General features: G+C 67.4%; 2 protein-coding genes and 1 long non-coding RNA gene across 3 annotated transcripts; 1 reads left to right on the forward strand and 2 right to left on the reverse strand.

The window, feature by feature from the left end:
* Window positions 1–554: 554 nt before the first annotated feature.
* MON1B (MON1 homolog B, secretory trafficking associated) lies at window positions 555–12,070 on the reverse strand. The gene is made up of 6 exons (XM_072848972.1): window positions 12,011–12,070; window positions 11,270–11,330; window positions 8,187–8,570; window positions 4,843–5,677; window positions 4,584–4,731; window positions 555–783 (listed from the first exon to the last, which is right to left on the reverse strand). The coding sequence occupies exons 2-6, from the start codon at window positions 11,322–11,324 to the stop codon at window positions 601–603; spliced, it is 1,605 nt and encodes a 534-aa protein (XP_072705073.1). The 5' UTR covers window positions 11,325–11,330; window positions 12,011–12,070; the 3' UTR covers window positions 555–600.
* A 1,550-nt stretch (window positions 12,071–13,620) lies between these two features.
* LOC140645530 (uncharacterized) lies at window positions 13,621–16,727 on the forward strand. The gene is made up of 3 exons (XR_012040019.1): window positions 13,621–13,796; window positions 16,370–16,459; window positions 16,562–16,727. It is a non-coding gene; the product is annotated as an uncharacterized lncRNA (long non-coding RNA).
* Window positions 16,728–16,765: 38 nt separating this feature from the next.
* Window positions 16,766–20,064, reverse strand: ABT1 (activator of basal transcription 1). The gene is made up of 4 exons (XM_072848965.1): window positions 19,936–20,064; window positions 19,355–19,614; window positions 17,910–18,085; window positions 16,766–17,131 (listed from the first exon to the last, which is right to left on the reverse strand). Exons 2-4 carry the CDS (start codon window positions 19,608–19,610, stop codon window positions 16,850–16,852), a joined length of 714 nt encoding a protein of 237 aa, XP_072705066.1. The 5' UTR covers window positions 19,611–19,614; window positions 19,936–20,064; the 3' UTR covers window positions 16,766–16,849.
* Window positions 20,065–21,120: the final 1,056 nt, after the last annotated feature.

Below are 21,120 nucleotides of genomic sequence, written 5' to 3' on the forward strand. Positions count from 1 at the left end.
TCCCTCCATTTTCTGTTCCCTCTTCCCCCTCTTTTCTGTCACATTGCCTCCATTTTGTCTCCTCTTCCCCTTTTCTATCCCCTTCCCTCCATTTTCTGTCCCCTTCCCCCTTTTCTATCCCCTTCCCTCCATTTTCTGTCCCCTTCCCCTTTTCTATCCCCTTCCCTCCATTTTCTGTCCCCTCTTCCCCCTCTTTTCTATCCCCTTCCCTCCATTTTGTCCCCTCTTTTCTATCCCCTTCCCTCCATTTTCTGTCCCCTCTTCCCCCTTTTGTCACATTCCCTCCATTTTCTGTCCCCTTCCCTCTATTTTGTCTCCTCTTCCCCCTTTTCTATCCCCTTCCCTCCATTTTCTGCCCCCTTCCCTCCCTTTTCTCACCTCTCCCTCCCTCCCCTCTCCACCCACCGCGCCCTCACCCCCCGCGTGACCTCACCCCGCGTGACATCACCACCGCGTGACATCACCACCGCGTGACGTCACCTACCACCCCCCAGCTCCCCGTACCCCATCGTCGTCCCCCCGTCTCCCCCTTCCCGCCCTGACACAGGGGACTCTTTTCTCCGGCGGCGTTTTATTCCCCACCCCGGGGCCGAGGGGGGCTCAGCCCTCGGCCTCGGCCCCCTCGGGGCGGGCGGGGGCGGCGCAATATGGCGGCGGGTAGCGGATGAAGAGCCAGTCCTCCTCCTTCTTCAGCCAGCGCAGCAGCTTGGTGAGGACGCCGATGGCCCCCGCCTTCGTCACCAGCGGGCTGAAGCAGCCGTACAGCTCGAACTTGCTCGTCACCTGCACCCGGGGAGGGAACCAGCCCACCTGTTAACTCTGGCCCCTACCGACGGCGCTGCCACTGAGCGTCCCCCGTTAACTCTGGCCCCTACCGACGGCGCTGCCACTGAGCGTCCCCCGTTAACTCTGGCCCCTACCGATGGCGCTGCCACTGAGCGTCCCCCGTTAACTCTGGCCCCTATTGATGGCGCTGCCACTGAGCGTCCCCCGTTAACTCTGGCCCCTACCGATGGCGCTGCCACTGAGCGTCCCTCGTTAACTCTGGCCCCTACTGATGGCGCTGCCACTGAGCGTCCCTCGTTAACTCTGGCCCCTACCGATGGCGCTGCCACTGAGCGTCCCCCGTTAACTCTGGCCCCTACCGATGGCACTGCCACTGAGCGTCCCTCGTTAACTCTGGCCCCTATTGATGGTGCTGCCACTGAGCATCCCCCGTTAACTCTGGCCCCTACCGATGGCGCTGCCACTGAGCGTCCCTCGTTAACTCTGGCCCCTACTGATGGCGCTGCCACTGAGCGTCCCTCGTTAACTCTGGCCCCTACCGATGGCGCTGCCACTGAGCGTCCCTCGTTAACTCTGGCCCCTACCGATGGCGCTGCCACTGAGCGTCCCTCGTTAACTCTGGCCCCTACCGATGGCGCTGCCACTGAGCATCCCCCGTTAACTCTGGCCCCTACCGATGGTGCTGCCACTGAGCGTCCCTCGTTAACTCTGGCCCCTACTGATGGTGCTGCCACTGAGCATCCCATTAACTCTGGCCCCTACTGATGGTGCTGACACTGAGCGTCCCTCGTTAACTCTGGCCCCTATTGATGGTGCTGCCACTGAGCATCCCATTAACTATGGCCCCTACTGATGGCGCTGCCACTGAGCGTCCCCCGTTAACTCTGGCCCCTACCGATGGTGCTGCCACTGAGCATCCCTCGTTAACTCTGGCCCCTACCGATGGTGCTGCCACTGAGCGTCCCTCGTTAACTCTGGCCCCTATTGATGGTGCTGCCACTGAGCATCCCATTAACTATGGCCCCTACTGATGGCGCTGCCACTGAGCGTCCCTCGTTAACTCTGGCCCCTACCGATGGCGCTGCCAGTGAGTGTCCCTCGTTAACTCTGGCCCCTACCGATGGTGCTGCCACTGAGCGTCCCCCGTTAACTCTGGCCCCTACCGATGGCGCTGCCACTGAGCGTCCCCCGTTAACTCTGGCCCCTATTGATGTGCTGCCACTGAGCATCCCCCGTTAACTCTGGCCCCTACCGATGGCGCTGCCACTGAGCGTCCCCCGTTAACTCTGGCCCCTACTGATGGTGCTGCCACTGAGCGTCCCTCGTTAACTCTGGCCCCTACCGATGGTGCTGCCACTGAGCGTCCCCCGTTAACTCTGGCCCCTACCGATGGCGCTGCCACTGAGCGTCCCCCGTTAACTCTGGCCCCTACCGATGGCGCTGCCACTGAGCGTCCCTCGTTAACTCTGGCCCCTACCGATGGCGCTGCCACTGAGCATCCCCCGTTAACTCTGGCCCCTACCGATGGCGCTGCCACTGAGCGTCCCTCGTTAACTCTGGCCCCTACTGATGGCGCTGCCAGTGAGCACCCCCAATAACTGATGGTGCTGCCAGCGAGCACCCCCGTTAACTCTGGCACTTACTGATGGCACCACTAGTGAGCGCCCCCATTAACTCTGGGACCTACCGACAGCGGCACCAGCAAGAACCCCCAATAACTGATGACGCTGTCCCCTGCTAACTCTGGGACCTACTGATGGCATTGCCAGCAAGCACCCCTGTTAACTGATGGCATTGCCAGACAGCACCCCCGTTAACTCTGGAACCTACTGATGGCACTGCCAGCTAGCAACCCTGTTAACTCCGGAACCTACTGACGGCGCCGCCAGCAGGCACCTCCCGTTAACTCTGGAACCTACCGACAGCACCGCCAGCAGGCACCTCTCGTTAACTCTGGAACCTACTGACGGCACCGCCAGCAGGCACCTCCTGTTAACTCTGGAACCTACTGATGGTGCTGCCAGCAGGCACCTCCCATTAACTCTGGAACCTACCGATGGTGCTGCCAGCAGGCACCTCCCGTTAACTCTGGAACCTACCGACGGTGCTGCCAGCAGGCACCTCCCGTTAACTCTGGAACCTACCGACGGCACCGCCAGCAGGCACCTCCCGTTAACTCTGGAACCTACCGACGGCACCGCCAGCAGGCACCTCCCGTTAACTCTGGAACCTACTGACGGCATCACCAGCAAGCACCTCCCGTTAACTCTGGAACCTACTGATGGTGCTGCCAGCAGGCACCTCCCGTTATCTCTGGAACCTACCGACAGCACCGCCAGCAGGCACCTCTCGTTAACTCTGGAACCTACTGACGGCACCGCCAGCAGGCACCTCCCGTTAACTCTGGAACCTACCGATGGTGCTGCCAGCAGGCACCTCCCGTTATCTCTGGAACCTACGGACGGTGCCGCCAGCAGGCACCTCCCGTTAACTCTGGAACCTACCGACGGCGCCGCCAGCAGGCACCTCCCGTTAACTCTGGAACCTACTGACGGCATCACCAGCAAGCACCTCCCGTTAACTCTGGAACCTACTGATGGTGCTGCCAGCAGGCACCTCCCGTTATCTCTGGAACCTACCGACAGCACCGCCAGCAGGCACCTCCCGTTAACTCTGGAACCTACCGATGGTGCTGCCAGCAGGCTTTCTCCCGTTAACTCTGGAACCTACCGACGGCACCGCCAGCAGGCACCTCCCGTTAACTCTGGAACCTACCGACGGTGCTGCCAGCAGGCACCTCCCGTTAACTCTGGAACCTACCGACGGCACCGCCAGCAGGCACCTCTCGTTAACTCTGGAACCTACCGACGGCACCGCCAGCAGGCACCTCCCGTTAACTCTGGAACCTACTGACGGCATCACCAGCAAGCACCTCCCGTTAACTCTGGAACCTACTGATGGTGCTGCCAGCAGGCACCTCCCGTTATCTCTGGAACCTACCGACAGCACCGCCAGCAGGCACCTCTCGTTAACTCTGGAACCTACTGACGGCACCGCCAGCAGGCACCTCCCGTTAACTCTGGAACCTACCGATGGTGCTGCCAGCAGGCACCTCCCGTTATCTCTGGAACCTACGGACGGTGCCGCCAGCAGGCACCTCCCGTTAACTCTGGAACCTACCGACGGCGCCGCCAGCAGGCACCTCCCGTTAACTCTGGAACCTACTGACGGCATCACCAGCAAGCACCTCCCGTTAACTCTGGAACCTACTGATGGTGCTGCCAGCAGGCACCTCCCGTTATCTCTGGAACCTACCGACAGCACCGCCAGCAGGCACCTCCCGTTAACTCTGGAACCTACCGATGGTGCTGCCAGCAGGCACCTCCCGTTAACTCTGGAACCTACCGACGGCATTGCCAGCAGGCACCTCCCGTTAACTCTGGAACCTACCGACGGCACCGCCAGCAGGCACCTCCCGTTAACTCTGGAACCTACCGACGGCATCACCAGCAAGCACCTCCCGTTAACTCTGGAACCTACCGACGGCGCCGCCAGCAGGCACCTCCCGTTAACTCTGGAACCTACCGATGGTGCTGCCAGCAGGCACCTCCCGTTAACTCTGGAACCTACTGATGGTGCTGCCAGCAGGCACCTCCCGTTAACTCTGGAACCTACTGATGGTGCTGCCAGCAGGCACCTCCCGTTAACTCTGGAACCTACTGACGGCATCACCAGCAAGCACCTCCCGTTAACTCTGGAACCTACTGACGGCTTCCCCGCCCCGCTCCCCGACTCACCCAGGCCAGGAGCGTCTCCTTCTCAGCCACGTGGTAGAGCAGGCGCAGGGGCCGGTGCGGGCTGTGCACGCGGCTGTGCAGGTAGTGGTACAGGTCGAAGAGCCGGTGCTGCTCCTCCTCGCTGGCGTAGGGCTCCTCCAGCTCGGGGCTGAACCCGCGGCGGGGCAGACACGGGCGTCAGGCGCGCGCCGGCTGACACCCACCCCCTCCCCTTAAAATTTTGGGGGTGTCCCCCCCCCCCCCCAACCCAACCCCGCACCTCGTAAACTGCGGCAGCTGCTGCATCTCCTCCGGCCCCTCCAAGGGCTTGTAAAGAAAATGGCGGAGCTCGGGGGCGCCGGGACGGGCGGGGCCGTACCCCGCCCCACCCCGCACCGCCGCCCCCAGCTCCCCCAACCACCCCTGCGCCCGCAGCGTCTCCTCCAAGCGCCGCCGACACCCCGCTGCCGCGTAGAACCCCTCGCGCTCCGTCGACAGCAGGATGAGCGTCACCCCGCCGCCGCCGCCGTCGCCGTCGCCTTCCTCCTCTTCCTCGCCCAGCGCCGCCGCGTAGGCGTAGAAGTAGCCGTCGGGGTTGAAGCGCGGTAAGCAGACGGGGGTCCACACCTCGCCCGCGCCCGCCCCGCTCCCCAAAAGATTGAGGAGGAGGTGAAGGTCGCTGGCGCACAACCGGCCGCCTTCCGCCAAGGCCCGCTGCCGCGCCGCCGTCACCAACCGCCCGCCGGCCGCCAACAGAGCCAAAGCGGGCGCGGGGACGGCGGCGGCGGCGGCGCGACGGAGAGCGGCCGAGACGGCTCGTCGGAGGGGCGCGGGTAGGGGCAGGCAGCGAGCGGCGCCCAACAGCAACCGCCCGTCGGCCGCCGCGCCGGATAAGAGACGGTCGAGGACGGCTTCGGCGCCGGCGAGGAGGCGGCGGAGGTCGTAACCGCGACGGCGGGCGAAGACGCGGGCGATGCCGCCGCGGGTGAGGAGGCTGAGGATCTGCTCGTGGACGAAGGCCAGCTCCCGGCGCAGCTGGGCCGCCGACTGCCGCGTGCGGGACACCGACACCAGCAGCAAGGGGCCCCGCTGCTCGAACACCAGCGTCCGGTCCTCTGCGGTGAGAGGAGGGGGCGGCTGGTTTGGGGGCGCTGTGCCTGGGGGGGGTTGGGGGGGGGGGTTTGGGGGGGGGGGGTGTTTTGGGGGCTGCTGTGCCTGGGGGGGGGTTGGGGGGGTGTTTTGGGGGGGCTGCTGTGCCTGGGGAGGGGTTTGGGGGGCTGCTGTACTTTGGGGGGTGTTTTGGGGGGTGTTTTGGGGGTGGCTGGTTTGGAGGGCGCTGTGCCTGGGGGGGGTTGGGGGGGTTTTGGGGGGTTTTGGGGGGGGTTTGGGGGGCTGCTGTGCCTGGGGGGGGGGTTTGGGGGGCGCTGCTGTACCTGGGGGGTCGTTTGGGGGGTGTTTTGGGGGCAGCTGGTTTGGGGGGCTGCTGTGCCTGGGGGGGGTTTGGGGGGCTGCTGTACTTTGGGGGGTGTTTTGGGGGGGGTGTTTTGGGGGGTGGCTGGTTTGGGGGCGCTGTGCCTGGGGGGGGGTTGGGGGGGTTTTGGGGGGGGGGGTTTGGGGGGCTGCTGTACCTGGGGGGTGGTTTGGGGGGTGTTTTGGGGGGCAGCTGGTTTGGGGGCTGCTGTGCCTGGGGGGGGTTGGGGGGGGGGTTTGGGGGGCTGCTGTGCCTGGGGGGGTCGTTTGGGGGGTGTTTTGGGGGGCGGCTGGTTTGGGGGGCGCTGTGCCTGGGGGGGTTTGGGGGGGGTTTGGGGGGTGTTTTGGGGGGCTGCTGTGCCTGGGGGGGTTGGGGGGCTGCTGTACTTTGGGGGGGTGTTTTGGGGGGGGTGTTTTGGGGGCGCTGTGCCTGGGGGGGGGGGTTGGGGGGGGGGGTTGGGGGGTGTTTTGGGGGAGGCCGCTGTGCCTGGGGGGGGGGGGTTTGGGGGCTGCTGTACCTGGGGGGGTCGTTTGGGGGGGGTGTTTTGGGGGGCAGCTGGTTTGGGGCTGCTGTGCCTGGGGGAGGGGTTGGGGGTTTGGGGGGGGCTGCTGTGCCTGGGGGGGGGGTTTGGGGGCTGCTGTACTTTGGGGAGTGTTTTGGGGGGTGTTTTGGGGAGCCCTGTGCCTGGGGGGGTTAGGGGGGTTTGGGGGTGTTTTGGGGGGCGCTGTGCCTGGGGGGGGGGGGTTTGGGGGGGTGTTTTGGGGGCTGCTGTGCCTGGGGGGGTTTGGGGGGGAGCTGCTGTACTTTGGGGGGGTGTTTTGGGGGGGTGGTTTGGGGGTGTTTTGGGGCGGCTGGTTTGGGGGGGAGCGCTGTGCCTGGGGGGTTGGGGGGGGTTGGGGGGTGTTTTGGGGGCTGCTGTACCTGGGGGGGTCGTTTGGGGGTGTTTTGGGGCGGCTGGTTTGGGGGCTGCTGTGCCTGGGGGGGTTTGGGGGGTTTTGGGGGGGTTTTGGGGGCCTGCTGTGCCTGGGGCGGGGTTGGGGGGCTGCTGTACTTTGGGGGGTGTTTTGGGGGGTGTTTTGGGGGGCGCTGTGCCTGGGGGGGTTGGGGGGGGGATTGGGGGTTTTGGGAGAGGCCGCTGTGCCTGGGGGGGTTTGGGGGCTGCTGTACTTTGGGGGTGTTTTGGGGGGTGTTTTAGGGGGCGGCTGGTTTGGGGGCTGCTGTGCCTGGGGGGGGGGTTTGGGGGGCTGCTGTACTTTGGGGGGTGTTTTGGGGGTGTTTTGGGGGGCGGCTGGTTTGAGCACTGTGCCTGGGGGGGGGGGTTGGGGGGGGGTTGGGGGGGGCTGCTGTGCCTGGGGAGGGGTTTGGGGGGCTGCTGTACTTTGGGGGGGGGGGGGTGGTTTGGGGGGTGGTTTGGGGGTGGTTTGGGGGAGCCGCTGTACTTGGAAGTGTTTTGGGGGGGTGTTTGGGGCGGCTGGTTTGGGCGCTGTGCCTGGGGGGGGTTGGGGGGGGTTTGGGGGGGGTTGGGGGCTGCTGTGCCTGGGGGGGTTTGGGGGGGCTGCTGTACTTTGGGGGGGTGTTTTGGGGGGGTGTTTTTGGGGGAGCCGCTGTACCTGGGGGGTGTTTGGGGGGGTGTTTTGAGGGGGATGTTTTGGGGGCTGCTGTGCCTGGGGGGTGGTTTGGGGGAGCTGTTTTGGAGGGGTGTTTTTGGGGGCCTGCTGTACCTGGGGGGGGTGTTTTGGGGGGTGTTTTGGGGTCCCGCTGTACCTGGGGGGGTGTTTTGGGGGGGGTGTTTTGGGGATCCGCTGTACCTGGGGGTGGTTTGGGGAGGTGTTTGGGGGGTGGCTGGTTTGGGGGGCCCGCTGTGCCTGGGGGGGTTTTGGGGGGGTGTTTTGGGGGGGGGGTCTTTTGGGGGGCCGCTGTACCTGGGGGCGGTGTTTTGGGGGGTGTTTTGGGGGGTGGCTGGTTTGGGGGGCCCACTGTACCTGGGGGGTTTGGGGGGCTGTTTTGGGGGGGGCTGTTCTGGGGGTGCCGTTCTTTTAGGGAGCAGCCCCACCTGAGCGAGGGCGTTTCGGGGGGGACAGGAGCCACGAGGCCGCCCGCGCCCGGGGGTCCCCAGGAATCGGGGGTGCCCCCCCCGTTAACCCCTCCCCTACCGGAGCAGATGGCGCGGATGGCGTTGCCGCCGCTCTGGATGAAGGAGACGAGCGCCATCATCACGCCCATGGTGGCCGCCAGCGCCTCCTCGTTGCCGTGCCGGGAGTAGATGGGCTTCCCCGCCTCGCTCAGCACGAAGACGTGCTTCCGCCGGCACCGCCACCCCGCCGCCGTCACGTCCTCCTCCCCGCCGCGCCGGCAACCCGGGGACGCCGCCGCCGCCGTCGCCGCCGTCGCCGCCGCCGTCGCCGCCGCCGTCGCCGCCTCCTCCTCGTCGCCGGCGGGACGCCCCGAGGACGACGCGACCGCCGGCGTCTCCTCGTGCTCAGCGTGAGGGCGGCCCGGGGACGACGTGGGCGCCGCCGCGGAGGCTTCCGCCTCGTCTGTGATGGGTACGGGGTGACGGGGTGGCACCCGGGGACCGAGGCGTCGGGGTGTTGGGGACACCGGGGATGCCGGTGTTGGGGACACCCAGGGACCCCAGTGTCAGGGTGTTGGGGTGTTGGGGACACCGGTGCTGGGGACACCCAGGGACCATGGCGTCAGGGTGTTGGGGACACCGGGGACGCCGGTGTTGGGGACACCCAGGGACCGCGGCATCAGGGTGTTGGGGACACCGGGGACCCCGGTGTCAGGGTGTTGGGGACACCGGTGTTGGGGACACCCAGGGACCCTGGCGTCAGGGTGTTGGGGACACCAGGGACACCGGTGTTGGGGACACCCAGGGACCGCGGCGTCAGGGTGTTGGGGTGTTGGGGACACCGGTGTTGGGGACACCCAAGGACCCCGGTGTCAGGGTGTTGGGGTGTTGGGGACACCGATGTTGGGGACACCAGGGACCCTGGTGTTGGGGACACCCAAGGACCACGGCATCAGGGTGTTGGGGTGTTGGGGACACCAGGGACCCTGGTGTTGGGGACACCCAAGGACCACGGCATCAGGGTGTTGGGGACACCGGGGACACCGGTGTCAGGGTGTTGGGGTGTTGGGGACCCCGGTGTTGGGGACACCCAGGGACCACGGCATCGGGGTGTTGGGGACACTGGGGATGCCGGTGTTGGGGACACCCAAGGACCCCAGTGTCAGGGTGTTGGGGACACCGGGGACACCAGTGTTGGGGTGTTGGGGACACCGGTGTTGGGGACACCCAGGGACCGCGGTGTCAGGGTGTTGGGGTGTTGGGGACACCGGTGTTGGGGACCCCCGGGGACCCCGGTGTCAGGGTGTTGGGGTGTTGGGGACCCCGGTGTTGGGGACACCCAGGGACCCTGGCGTCAGGGTGTTGGGGACACCGGGGACCCCGGTGTTGGGGACACCCAGGGACCGCGGCGTCAGGGTGTTGGGGTGTTGGGGACACCGGTGTTGGGGACACCCAAGGACCACGGCATCAGGGTGTTGGGGTGTTGGGGACACCGGTGTTGGGGACACCAGGGACCCTGGTGTTGGGGACACCCAAGGACCCCGGTGTCAGGGTGTTGGGGTGTTGGGGACACCGGGGACGCCGGTGTTGGGGACACCCAAGGACCCCGGCATCGGGGTGTTGGGGACACCGGGGACACCGGTGTCAGGGTGTTGGGGTGTTGGGGACACCGGTGTTGGGGACACCCAGGGACCACGGCATCGGGGTGTTGGGGACACTGGGGATGCCGGTGTTGGGGACACCCAAGGACCCCAGTGTCAGGGTGTTGGGGACACCGGGGACACCAGTGTTGGGGTGTTGGGGACACCGGTGTTGGGGACACCCAGGGACCCCAGTGTCAGGGTGTTGGGGTGTGGGGAACCCCGGTGTGGGGGACACCCAAGGACCCCAGTGTCAGGGTGTTGGGGACACCGGGGACACCAGTGTTGGGGTGTTGGGGACACCGGTGTTGGGGACACCCAGGGACCGCGGTGTCAGGGTGTTGGGGTGTTGGGGACACCGGTGTTGGGGACACCCAAGGACCCCAGTGTCAGGGTGTTGGGGACACCGGGGACACCAGTGTTGGGGTGTTGGGGACACCGGTGTTGGGGACACCCAGGGACCGCGGTGTCAGGGTGTTGGGGTGTTGGGGACACCGGTGTTGGGGACACCCAGGGACCGCGGTGTCAGGGTGTTGGGGTGTTGGGGACACCGGTGTTGGGGACACCCAGGGACCGCGGTGTCAGGGTGTTGGGGTGTTGGGGACACCGGTGTTGGGGACACCCAGGGACCCTGGCGTCAGGGTGTTGGGGACACCGGGGACCCCGGTGTTGGGGACACCCAGGGACCACGGCGTCGGGGTGTTGGGGACACCGGGGATGCCGGTGTTGGGGACACCCAAGGACCCCAGTGTCAGGGTGTTGGGGACACCGGTGTTGGGGACACCCAGGGACCCCAGTGTCAGGGTGTTGGGGTGTTGGGGACCCCGGTGTTGGGGACACCCAGGGACCCTGGCGTCAGGGTGTTGGGGACACCGGGGACACCAGTGTTGGGGTGTGGGGGACACCGGTGTTGGGGACACCCGGGGACCGCGGTGTCAGGGTGTTGGGGTGTTGGGGACACCGGTGTTGGGGACACCCAAGGACCCCAGTGTCAGGGTGTTGGGGACACCGGTGTTGGGGACACCCAGGGACCCTGGCGTCGGGGTGTTGGGGACACCGGGGACCCCGGTGTTGGGGACACCCAGGGACCACGGCGTCGGGGTGTTGGGGACACCAGGGACCCCGGTGTTGGGGACACCCAAGGACCACGGCATCGGGGTGTTGGGGTGTTGGGGACACCCAGGGACCCTGGCGTCGGGGTGTTGGGGACACCGGGGACGCCGGTGTTGGGGACACCCAAGGACCTCGGCATCGGGGTGTTGGGGACACCGGGGACACCGGTGTTGGGGTGTTGGGGACACTGGGGACGCCGGTGTTGGGGACACCCAAGGACCCTGGCGTCGGGGTGTTGGGGACATCGGGGACACCGGTGTTGGGGTCACCCAAGGACCCCGGTGTCAGGGTGTTGGGGACACCGGGGACACCGGTGTTGGGGTGTTGGGGACCCCGGTGTTGGGGACACCCAGGGACCGCGGCGTCGGGGCGTTGGGGACACCGGGGACCCCAGCACCCAAGTCCTCACCTGGGGGCTCGGGGGTCCCTCGGCGCGGGGGGGAGCCGGGCGCTGCCGCCGCCATGGCCGCCTGCGGAGGGTCCTTCAGGCCGCGCCCAAACACCCCTCGAGGGGGGCGGGGTAGCTCCAGGCCACGCCCATATCGCTGAGGCCACGCCCCTTGCCCCATGACCACGCCCCCCCCAGCCCCACCACCAGGACCCCGCCTCTGGTGGGCTCGCCGCTAGGCCACGCCCCTGGGGTCTCCGGCCACGCCCCCTGTCACTAAGCCACGCCTCCACCCCCGGACCACGCCCCCGGGGAATTCCCTCGTCCCGCCTCAGCCCCCCCGCCACGCCCCTAGAGGGTCCCCGCCAAGCCACGCCCCCGGCCGCATAGCCACGCCCCCAGGGAACCCCACCTGGGCCCGTAGCCCCGCCCCTGGCTCCTCGGCCACGCCCCCGACCGCGCAGCCACGCCTCTACCCGGCGCTAAGCCACGCCCTCTAGACCCGCCCACTTAGCCCCGCCCCCGGGATATCGCTCACAGCCACGCCCCCGGATCCCTGTAGCCACGCCCCCGGGGGACCCCGCCGCAGCCCCGCCCCTCCCTACACCACGCCCCTCGCACCAACGCCCCGCCCCCGGCAGCATCTCCCCCTCCCGCCGCCACGCGCCCCGCCCGCCCCTCCCCGCCGCGGCCCCGCCCCCGCGGCTCGGCCCCGCCCCCGCCCGGCCCCGCCCCGCTCTGGCCCCGCCCCGCCCCGCTCACCCGCCCGCGGCCCCGCTCCCGCCGCCGCCGCCGCTTCCGGGGCCGCCGCGCCGCGCGCCCGCTGACCTCACCGCGCCGCGCCGCCCGCCCCCCCAAACAGCGCCCGGCGCCGGGACGGGGCGCGGCCGCCCAGCGCCGGCCAATCAGAGAGCGGCTTCCCCTTTCCTTTCCCCACCCACTCCTCCTCCCTCCCCCCCCAACCTCGTGACGTCCCCTCGCGGCCGAGCCGACGTCACCCGCCCCTCGCTGACGTCAGCCGCGAGACACTCAGCGCCCCGTGACCCGGACGCCTGGGTCCTTTCTAGCCCCGCCCCCCCCCCCCCTATAGGGGACCCTATAGGAGCTATAGGGGCCCCCCCGGGGTGCTATAGGGGCCGCAGGGACCCCCCCCGGGCCCTATAGGGGCCATAGGGGTGCCCCGGGAGTGCTATAGGGGACCCCCAGGGCGCTATAGGGGCTATAGGGGACCCCCAGGGGGGCTATAGGGGCCGCAGGGACCCCCCCGGGCCCTATAGGGGCCATAGGGGTGTCCCAGGCGTGCTGTAGGGGACCCCCAGGGCGCTATAGGGGCTATAGGGAGCCCCCCGGGGTGCTAGAGGGGCTATAGGGACTCCCAGGAGGGCTATAGGGGCTGCCCCAGGAGCACTATAGGGCACCCCACATGGGCTCTGCAGCTATAGGGCTGCCCCGGGGCGCTATAGGGTCTGTAAGGACCCCACAAAGGCCCTACAGGGTCTATAGAGCCTCCCCTTGGGACGCTGTAGGAGCTATAGGGACCCCGAGAGGTTCTACAGGAGCTATAGGGACTCCAGGAGGCTCTATAGGAGCTACAGGAACCCCACCAGGGGCTATGGAGGCTGTAGGGACACCCCCACCAGGCTCTATAGGAGCTATAGAGACCCCAAGAGAGTCTATAGGAGCTCTAGGGACTCCCCCCAGGGGCTATAGAGGCTGTAGGGACACTCCCACCAGGCTCTATAGGAGCTATAGGGCTCACAAGAGGCTCTATAGAAGCTATGGGGACCCCCCAGGGGCTATAGTGGCTGTAGGGACACCCCCACCAGGCTCTATAGGAGCTATAGGGACCCCAAGAGGCTCTATAGGAGCTATAGGGCCCCCACCAGGCTGTATAGGAGCTATAGGGACCCCAAGAGGCTCTATAGGAGCTATAGGCCCCCCCCAGGCTGCTATAGGGGCTACACCTCCCCCCGAAGCTGCCCCAAGGCCCCATAGGGGCTCTATAGGTGACACCCCCCGGCTCCACCCGGGGGGCGGGGCTTAGCCGAGCGGGGGGGCGTGGCCTGCGGCACCGATTCCCCCCCCCCAGTCCTTCCCCCTCCCCTCCCCTCCTCCCTCCTCCTTCCCCCCCCAGGGCCCCGGATGGGACCCGGGCGGTGGGGGAGGGGAGGGGCGGGTGAGGGTGGGGAAGGGGCGGGGTGGGGGAGGGCGGGCACGACACTTCCTGCCCCAGGAAACGAGAAGCGCGAGGAGGGAGCGGGCCGAGCCGGAGTGCGGGTGACCCCCTCTGACCCCTCTGACCCCCCTCTGACCCCTCTGACCCCCTCTGACCCCCTCTGACCCCTCCCCTCCCCCACCCCCGCTGACCCCCCCCCGGACCCCGGGGACCCGCCCCTCCCCCCACCCATGGACGTCACCTACGCCGTGGTCAACAAGGCCCGCCGGGGGGGCGGGGCCGCCGGCAGAGACCCCGCCCCCTCGGCCCGGGACCACGCCCCTTCGGACCGGGACCACGCCCCCCCCAGCGCCCCCTCCCCCACGCCGGCCGGTGAGTGTTGGGGACCCGGGGGGGGAGGAGGGGAGGGGAGGGGCGGAGCCTCCCTGCACCCTATAGCATCCATAGGGTCCCCCCGCAGGGCCCTGCCCCCGCCCTATAGGGGCCATCCCTGCGCCCTATAGGACCCATATTGGCCATTCCAGCCCCTATAGGCCCCATATTGCCCATCCCTGCGCCCTATAGGACCCCTACGGGCCATCACTGCACCCTATAGGACCCATATTGCCCATCCCTGTGCCCTATAGAACCCGTATTGCCCATCCCTGCGCCCTATAGGACCCCTACGGGCCATCCCTGCACCCTATAGGACCCATATTGCCCATCCCTGTGCCCTATAGAACCCGTATTGCCCATCCCTGCGCCCTATAGGACCCCTACAGGCCATCCCTGCACCCTATAGGACCCATATTGCCCATCCCTGCGCCCTATAGGACTCCTACGGGCCATCCCTGCGCCCTATAGGACCCGTATTGGCCATTCCAGCCCCTATAGGTTCTTTACGGTCCCTCCCTGTGCTCTATAGGGTCTTTTCTCCACCCCCTCCCCCACCTATAAGGCAGTCCCTATAGCCTCTATACGCTCCCTCCCTGACCCCTGTAGAGTCCATGCAACACCCACCCCACACCCCCTATGGCGCACTTCTGCTCCCCATAGGCTCTATACGCTCCCCATAGGCTCTATATGTTCTCTATAGGCCCTGTATGCTCTCTATTGGCTCTATAGGCTCCCCATAGGCTCTGTATGTTCACTACAGCCTCTATACGCTCCCTCCCTGACCCCTATAGAGTGCATGCACCACTCACCCCCCCCCATGGGGTACTTCTGCTCCCTATAGCTTCTGTATGATCCCTATAGCCTCTATATGCTCCCTATGGGCACTATATGCTCCCTGTAGCCTCTGTACACCCCCTATAGGCTCTGTCTGCTCTCTATATTGGTCCCTATGGGCTCTGTATGCTCCATATATACTCCCTATAGGCTCCATATGCTCCCTATAGGCTCTATACGGTCTCTATACACTCCCCATGGGCTCTATATGGTCTCTATATGCTCCCTATAGGCTCTGTACGCTCCCCACATGCTCCCTATAAGCTCTGTATGCTGCACATAGGCCCTATACGCTCCCCATACACTCCCCATGGGCTCTATACGCTCCCTATAGGCTCTGTCCGCTTCCCACATGTTCCCTGTATGCTCTGTATGCTGCCTATAGCTTCTATACGCTCCCTATAGGCTCTAGATGGTCTCTAGACGCTCCCTATAGGTCCTGTATGCTCCCCATATGCTCCTCATAGCCTCTATATGCTCCCCATGGGCTCTATACAGTCTCTATACCCTCCCTAGGGGCTCTATACGCTCCCCATAGGTTCTGTATGCTCCCCATGTGCTCCCTACAGGCTCTGTATGCTCCCTATACACTCCCCATGGGCTCTATACGGTCTCTAGATGCTCCCTATGGACTCTATACGCTGCCCATGTGCTCATTATATGCTCTGTAGGCTCCTCATTGCCTCTATACGCTCCCCATGGGTTCTATACGGTCTCTATACACTTCCTATGGGCTCTATACAGTCCCTATAGACTCTCTGCACTGCCTACATGCTCCCTATATGCTCTGTATGCTGCCTATAGCCTTCTATACAGTCCCTATATGCTCCCCATGGGCTGTATACGGGCTCTATATGCTCCCTATAGGCTCTGTGTGCTCCCCTTATGTTCCCTACAAGCTCTGTATGCTCCCTGTAGCCTCTGTACACTCTATACGCTCCCTATGGGCTCTATACGGTCTCTATGCCCTCCCTAGGGGCTCTATATGCTCCCCATGGGCTCTATACACTCCCTATGGGCCCTATACGCTCCCCATGGGCTCCCTATAGCCTCTATAGACTCCCTATACACTCTCCATGGGCTCTATACGGTCTCTAGATGCTCCCTATGGACTCTATACGCTCCCCATGTGCTCATTGTATGCTCTGTAGGCTCTTCATTGCCTCTATACGCTCCCCATGGGCTCTATACCCACCCTATGGATTCTATATGCTCATTACAGGCTCTGTATGCTCCTCGTAGCCTCTATACGCTCCCCACGGGCTCTATAGGCCCTATAGGCTCCCATTAGGCTCCCTATACAGTCTCTATAGGGCGCCTATAGGGTCTCTAGATGCTGCCTATGGACTCTATGCACTCCCCACGGGCTCCCTACAGGCTCTGTAGGCTCCTCATTGCCTCTATACGCTCCCCATGGGCTCTATACGGTCTCTATACCCACCCTATGGATTCTATATGCTCATTACATGCTCTGTGTGCTCCTCGTAGCCTCTATACGCTCCCCACGGGCTCTATAGGCCCTATAGGCTCCCATTAGGCTCCCTATACAGCCTCTATAGAGTGCTGCCTATAGGGTGCCTATAGGGTCTCTATATGGTCTCTAGATGCTCCCTATGGACTCTATACGCTCCCCACGGGCTCTATAGGCCCTACAGGCTCCCATATAGGCTCCCTATACAGCCTCTACAGGCTGCCGCCTATAGGGTGCCTATAGGGCCTCCATACGGTCTCTATAGGCTCCCTCCCTCCGGCCTCCCCCCTCCCCAGCGACGACGCCTACGAGGTCGTGACCCCCCCCGCAGCCCCCGACGGCCCCACCCCCCTCGGTGAGTGCTGGGGGGGGGGCGTGGTCTTGGGGGGGTGGGGCTTGGGGGGGTGTGGCCACCCCTCCCCCCTCTTTTTCTTAACCCCCCCCGCCCCTCCCCCAGGATTTAATTTCCGGATCCCGAGACCCAAAGGACCCCGGGACCCCCCCGCCGGCTGGGGCCGGCTGTGGGGGGGGGGGGCAGGGAGCTGGGGGTGCCCCTCCCCCACCCCTGCCCCTCCCCCCCCCCCCCCAATCTCGGGGCTGCCCCCGCCAGTGGGGGAGGGGCCCAAGAATAATTTAAAAAAAAAAAAACAAACAAAAAAAATTGGAAAATTCTGGTTCTTATTGAGGGGGAGGGGGAGGGGGAGTGGGGGAGGGGCGACCCCCCCAAAAGGGCGGGGCCAGGAGCTCAGGACCCCCCAAAAATCTTCTCCAGCAGCCGGCGGGGGGGGGCGGCGGGGGAGGGCGGCCCCTCCCCCCCCAAATCTCCTCCTCGGTGGGGGGTTGGGTGGAAGCCCAGGCGGGGGAGGGGCAGGCGCCCCCCGGCAGCTTGCGGGGGGGAGGGGGGCCGGGCGAAGAAGCCCCCCTCGCGCTTGGCCTGGGCTACCTCGGCCCGCAGGCGGTGGCCACGGGCCCGGCGCTCCCAGCTCAGGCGCTCGCTCAGGTGGGGCCAGCGGAAGCCGGGCAGGTACTGGGGGAGGGGCGAGATGAGGGGGGAGGGCGAGATGGGGGGAGGGGCGAGATGGGGGGGACACGGACCCCCACCTGCCCCTCCCCACAAAGGGGGACCCTGGGACCCCACCCCGCCCCTCCCCCCAATGGGACCCCAGGTATTGCGGGACCCCCCTGCCCCTCCCCCCAGTGCCCCTCCCCACCCAACCTGCCCCTCCCCCCAATAACCCCCAGCCCCACCCCTCCCCCCCGGTCCCCTGACACCCCTAAAACAGACCCAACCCCCTCGGACCCCCCCAACCAGGACCCAGCTATGGGGGATCCCCCCGCCCCTCCCCCAGTGCCCCTCCCCCACCTAACCTGCCCCTCCCCCAATAACCCCCAACCTGCCCCTCCCCCCCAAATAACCCCCAACTCCCCCCCCACACCCCTAAAACAGGCCCAACCCCTCCCCAACCCCCCAAATGGGACCCAGCTATGGGGGTCCCCCTGCCCCTCCCTCCCCTCCCCACCCCCTCCCTCCCCCACCCAACCTGCCCCTCCTCCCCCAAATAACCCCCAACTCCCCCCCACACCCCTAAACCAGGCCCAACCCCTCCCCCAAATGGGACCCAGCTATGGGGTGGGTCCTCCCTCCCTCCCCCTCCTCCCGCACCCCTCCCCCACCCAACCTGCCCCTCCCCCAAATAACCCCCAACTCCCCCCCCCACCCCTAAACCAGGCCCAACCCCTCCCCCAAACGCGACCCAGCTATGGGGTGGGTGCCCCCCGCCCCTCCCCCCCCGCCCCTCCCCCACCTTGAGGCTCCAGCGGTGGTGGCGGAAGGGGCTGCGGGGGCGGGGCGCCATGGGGTGCCCGTGCAGGAGGGCGGCCGCCCGCTTGGCCGCCCGCTTGTCCCGGAACTCCACCCAGCCCTCGGCGAAGGAGCCCCCCGCGCCCCCCGGGCGCCGCCGCCGCCGCCGCACCCGCCCGCCTGCCGGGACGGCACCCATGGGTGCTGCGGCCCCACCCCCGCCCCACCCGTGGGTGGCACCCGAGGGGGGCCCCGACCCCCGTTCTGGAGTCGGAGGGGGCTGGGGGCACCCTGAGCCCCCCAACGCCCCCTGACCCCACCCTGACCCCCTTGGGACCACCCTGACCCCCACCCTGACCCCCACCCATGGGTGCTGAGCCCCCCCCCACCCATGGGTCGCACCTGAGGGGGGCCCTGACCCCTATTCTGGACCTACGGGGGGGCTGGGGGGCACCCTGACCCCCACCCAGACCCCCCTGAGACCACCCTGACCCCCTTGGGAGCCCCCTAACCCCCACCCTGACCCCCACCCCGACCCCCACCCATGGGTGCTGAGCCCCCCACCCGTGGGTGGCACCCGAGGGGGCCCCGACCCCGTTCTGGAGTTGGAGGGGGCTGGGGGGCACCCTGAGCCCCCAACGCCCCCTGACCCCACCCTGACCCCCTTGGGACCACCCTGACCCCCACCCTGACCCCCACCCATGGGTGCTGAGCCCCCCACCCATGGGTGGCACCTGAGGGGGCCCTGACCCCTATTCTGGACCTACGGGGGCTGGGGGCACCCTGACCCCCACCCAGACCCCCTGAGACCACCCTGACCCCCTTGGGACCACCCCGACCCCCACCCTGACCCCACCCCGACCCCCACCCATGGGTGCTGAGCCCCCCCCACCCGTGGGTGGCACCCGAGGGGGGCCCTGACCCCGTTCTGGAGTCGGAGGGGGCTGGGGGCACCCTGAGCCCCCAGCACCCCCTGACCCCACCCTGACCCCCTTGGGACCACCCTGACCCCCACCCATGGGTGCTGAGCCCCCCCACCCATGGGTGGCACCTGAGGGGGCCCTGACCCCTATTCTGGACCTACGGGGGGCTGGGGGCACCCCGACCCCACCCATGGGTGCTGAGCCCCCCACCCATGGGTGCTCACCCTGCGGCTGCAGGAACACGCGCCCCAGCTCCCCGTGGGCCCCCAACACCCCCTGCCCCCCAGACCCCCTTGGGACCCCCTGACCCCACCCTGACCCCCTGGGACCCCCCGACCCCCACCCCGACCCCCACCCATGGGTGCTCACCCCGCGGCTGCAGGAACACGCGCCCCAGCTCCCCGTGGGCCCCCCAACACCCCCTGCCCCCCAGACCCCCTTGGGACCCCCTAACCCCCACCCTGACCCCCTGGGACCCCCTGGGACCCCCCGACCCCCACCCCGACCCCCACCCATGGGTGCTCACCCCGCGGCTGCAGGAACACGCGCCCCAGCTCCCCGTGGGCCCCCAGCAGGGCCCGGACGTGGCGGGGGCCGAAGCCCGGGGGGAGGGAGGGGAGGTAGAGCACCCCCGGCACCGCCCGGCGCGGGGGGGGGCAGCGCCCCTCCCCCCCCGGGGGGGCCCCCGCTGCCGGGGGGAGGGGCTGGGCGCCCTCCCCTCCCCCCCCCTCCTCCTCCTCCTCCTCCTCGCGGGGGGGAGGGGCCCGCTCGGCTGCCGCCATCGCCCTGCAACGGGGGGGGGGGTGTTAATGGGGGCACCCCCAAAGCCCCTCCCCCAAACCCCCTTGGGGGGTCCCCGCACCCCAAGCCCCCCCAAGGACCCCCCATTGGGTGCCCCTGCACCCCAAACCCCCCAGCCCCCCCCGGGGTCCCCCGCACCCCCAAACCCCCAGGGACCCCCGCACCCCCACCCCCCATTGGGTGCCCCTGCCCCCAACCCCCACCCAGGGGATACCCCGCACCCCCAACCCCCCAGGGACCCCCGAGGTGCCCCCCGGCCCCCCAAAGCCCCTCCCCCGGGGACCCCCACCCCCCCCGGCTCCGCACCCTGACGGCACCGCAGGCCTCGGTCGTAAAGGAAGAGAAGCCGCAAAGCGCCGCCGAGAAGGGGCGGGCGCTGTCGCGAAAGGGCCGGAAAACGCGGCGGGGGGGGCGGGGTTATGGCTATGGAGGCGTGGTGACGGTGGAGGGGGCGTGGTGTACGCAGGCGGGGGGCGTGGTTGTGGTGGGGGCGTGGTGAAGGCGGTGGGGGCGTGGCGACGGCGGTGGAGGGCGTGGTCGGGGAAGCGGGGGCGTGGTTACGGGCTCGGGGCGTGGTTACCTCGCCGGGGGCGGGGCGGCGGCGGTCAACGATCGTTTAACGGCCACGGGGCCTCAACCCCGGGACCCCGGGACCCCACGGCCCCTATGGCCCCTATAGCCCCACGGCCCCTATAGCCCCCATGGCCCCTATAGCCCCATGGCCCCTATGGCCCCCACGGCCCCTATAGCCCCACGGCCCCTATGGCCCCATGGCCCTCATAGTAGCCCCTATAGCCCCTATGGCCCCACTAGCCCCACGGCCCCCATGGCCCCCATGGCCCCTATGGCCCCCACGGCCCCTATAGCCCCTATAGCCCCACGGCCCCTATGGCCCCATGGCCCCTATAGCCCCTATAGCCCCACGGCCCCTATGGCCCCCATGGCCCCTATAGCCCCATGGCCCCTATAGCCCCTATAGCCCCTATAGCCCCCATGTCCCCCATGGCCCCATGGCCCCTATAGCCCCCATGTCCCCTATAGCCCCCATGTCCCCTATAGCCCCACGGCCCCTATGGGCCCCATGGCAACCATAGCCCCCACGGCCCCTATAGCCCCACGGCCCCTATGGCCCCCATGTCCCCTATAGCCCCAATGTCTCCTATAGCCCCCATGTCCCCTATAGCCCCCATGGCCCCCACGGCCCCTATGGCCCCCACGGCCCCTATAGCCCCTATGGCCCCGTGGCCCTATGGCCCCATGGCCACTATAGCCCCACGGCCCCTATGACCCCCATGGCCCCTATGGCCCCACGGCCCTTATAGCCCCCATGTCCCCTATAGCCCCCATGGCCCCTATGACCCCATGTCCCCTATAGCCCCACGGCCCCTATGGCCCCACGGCCCCTATAGCCCCACGGCCCCTATGGTCCCCATGGCCCCTATGGTCCCCACGGCCCCTATGGCCCCCATGTCCCCTATAGCCCCATGTCCT

The sequence above is a fragment of the Ciconia boyciana genome, chromosome 34 (assembly GCF_034638445.1).
Source record: "Ciconia boyciana chromosome 34, ASM3463844v1, whole genome shotgun sequence".
Lineage (NCBI taxonomy): Eukaryota > Metazoa > Chordata > Aves > Ciconiiformes > Ciconiidae > Ciconia > Ciconia boyciana.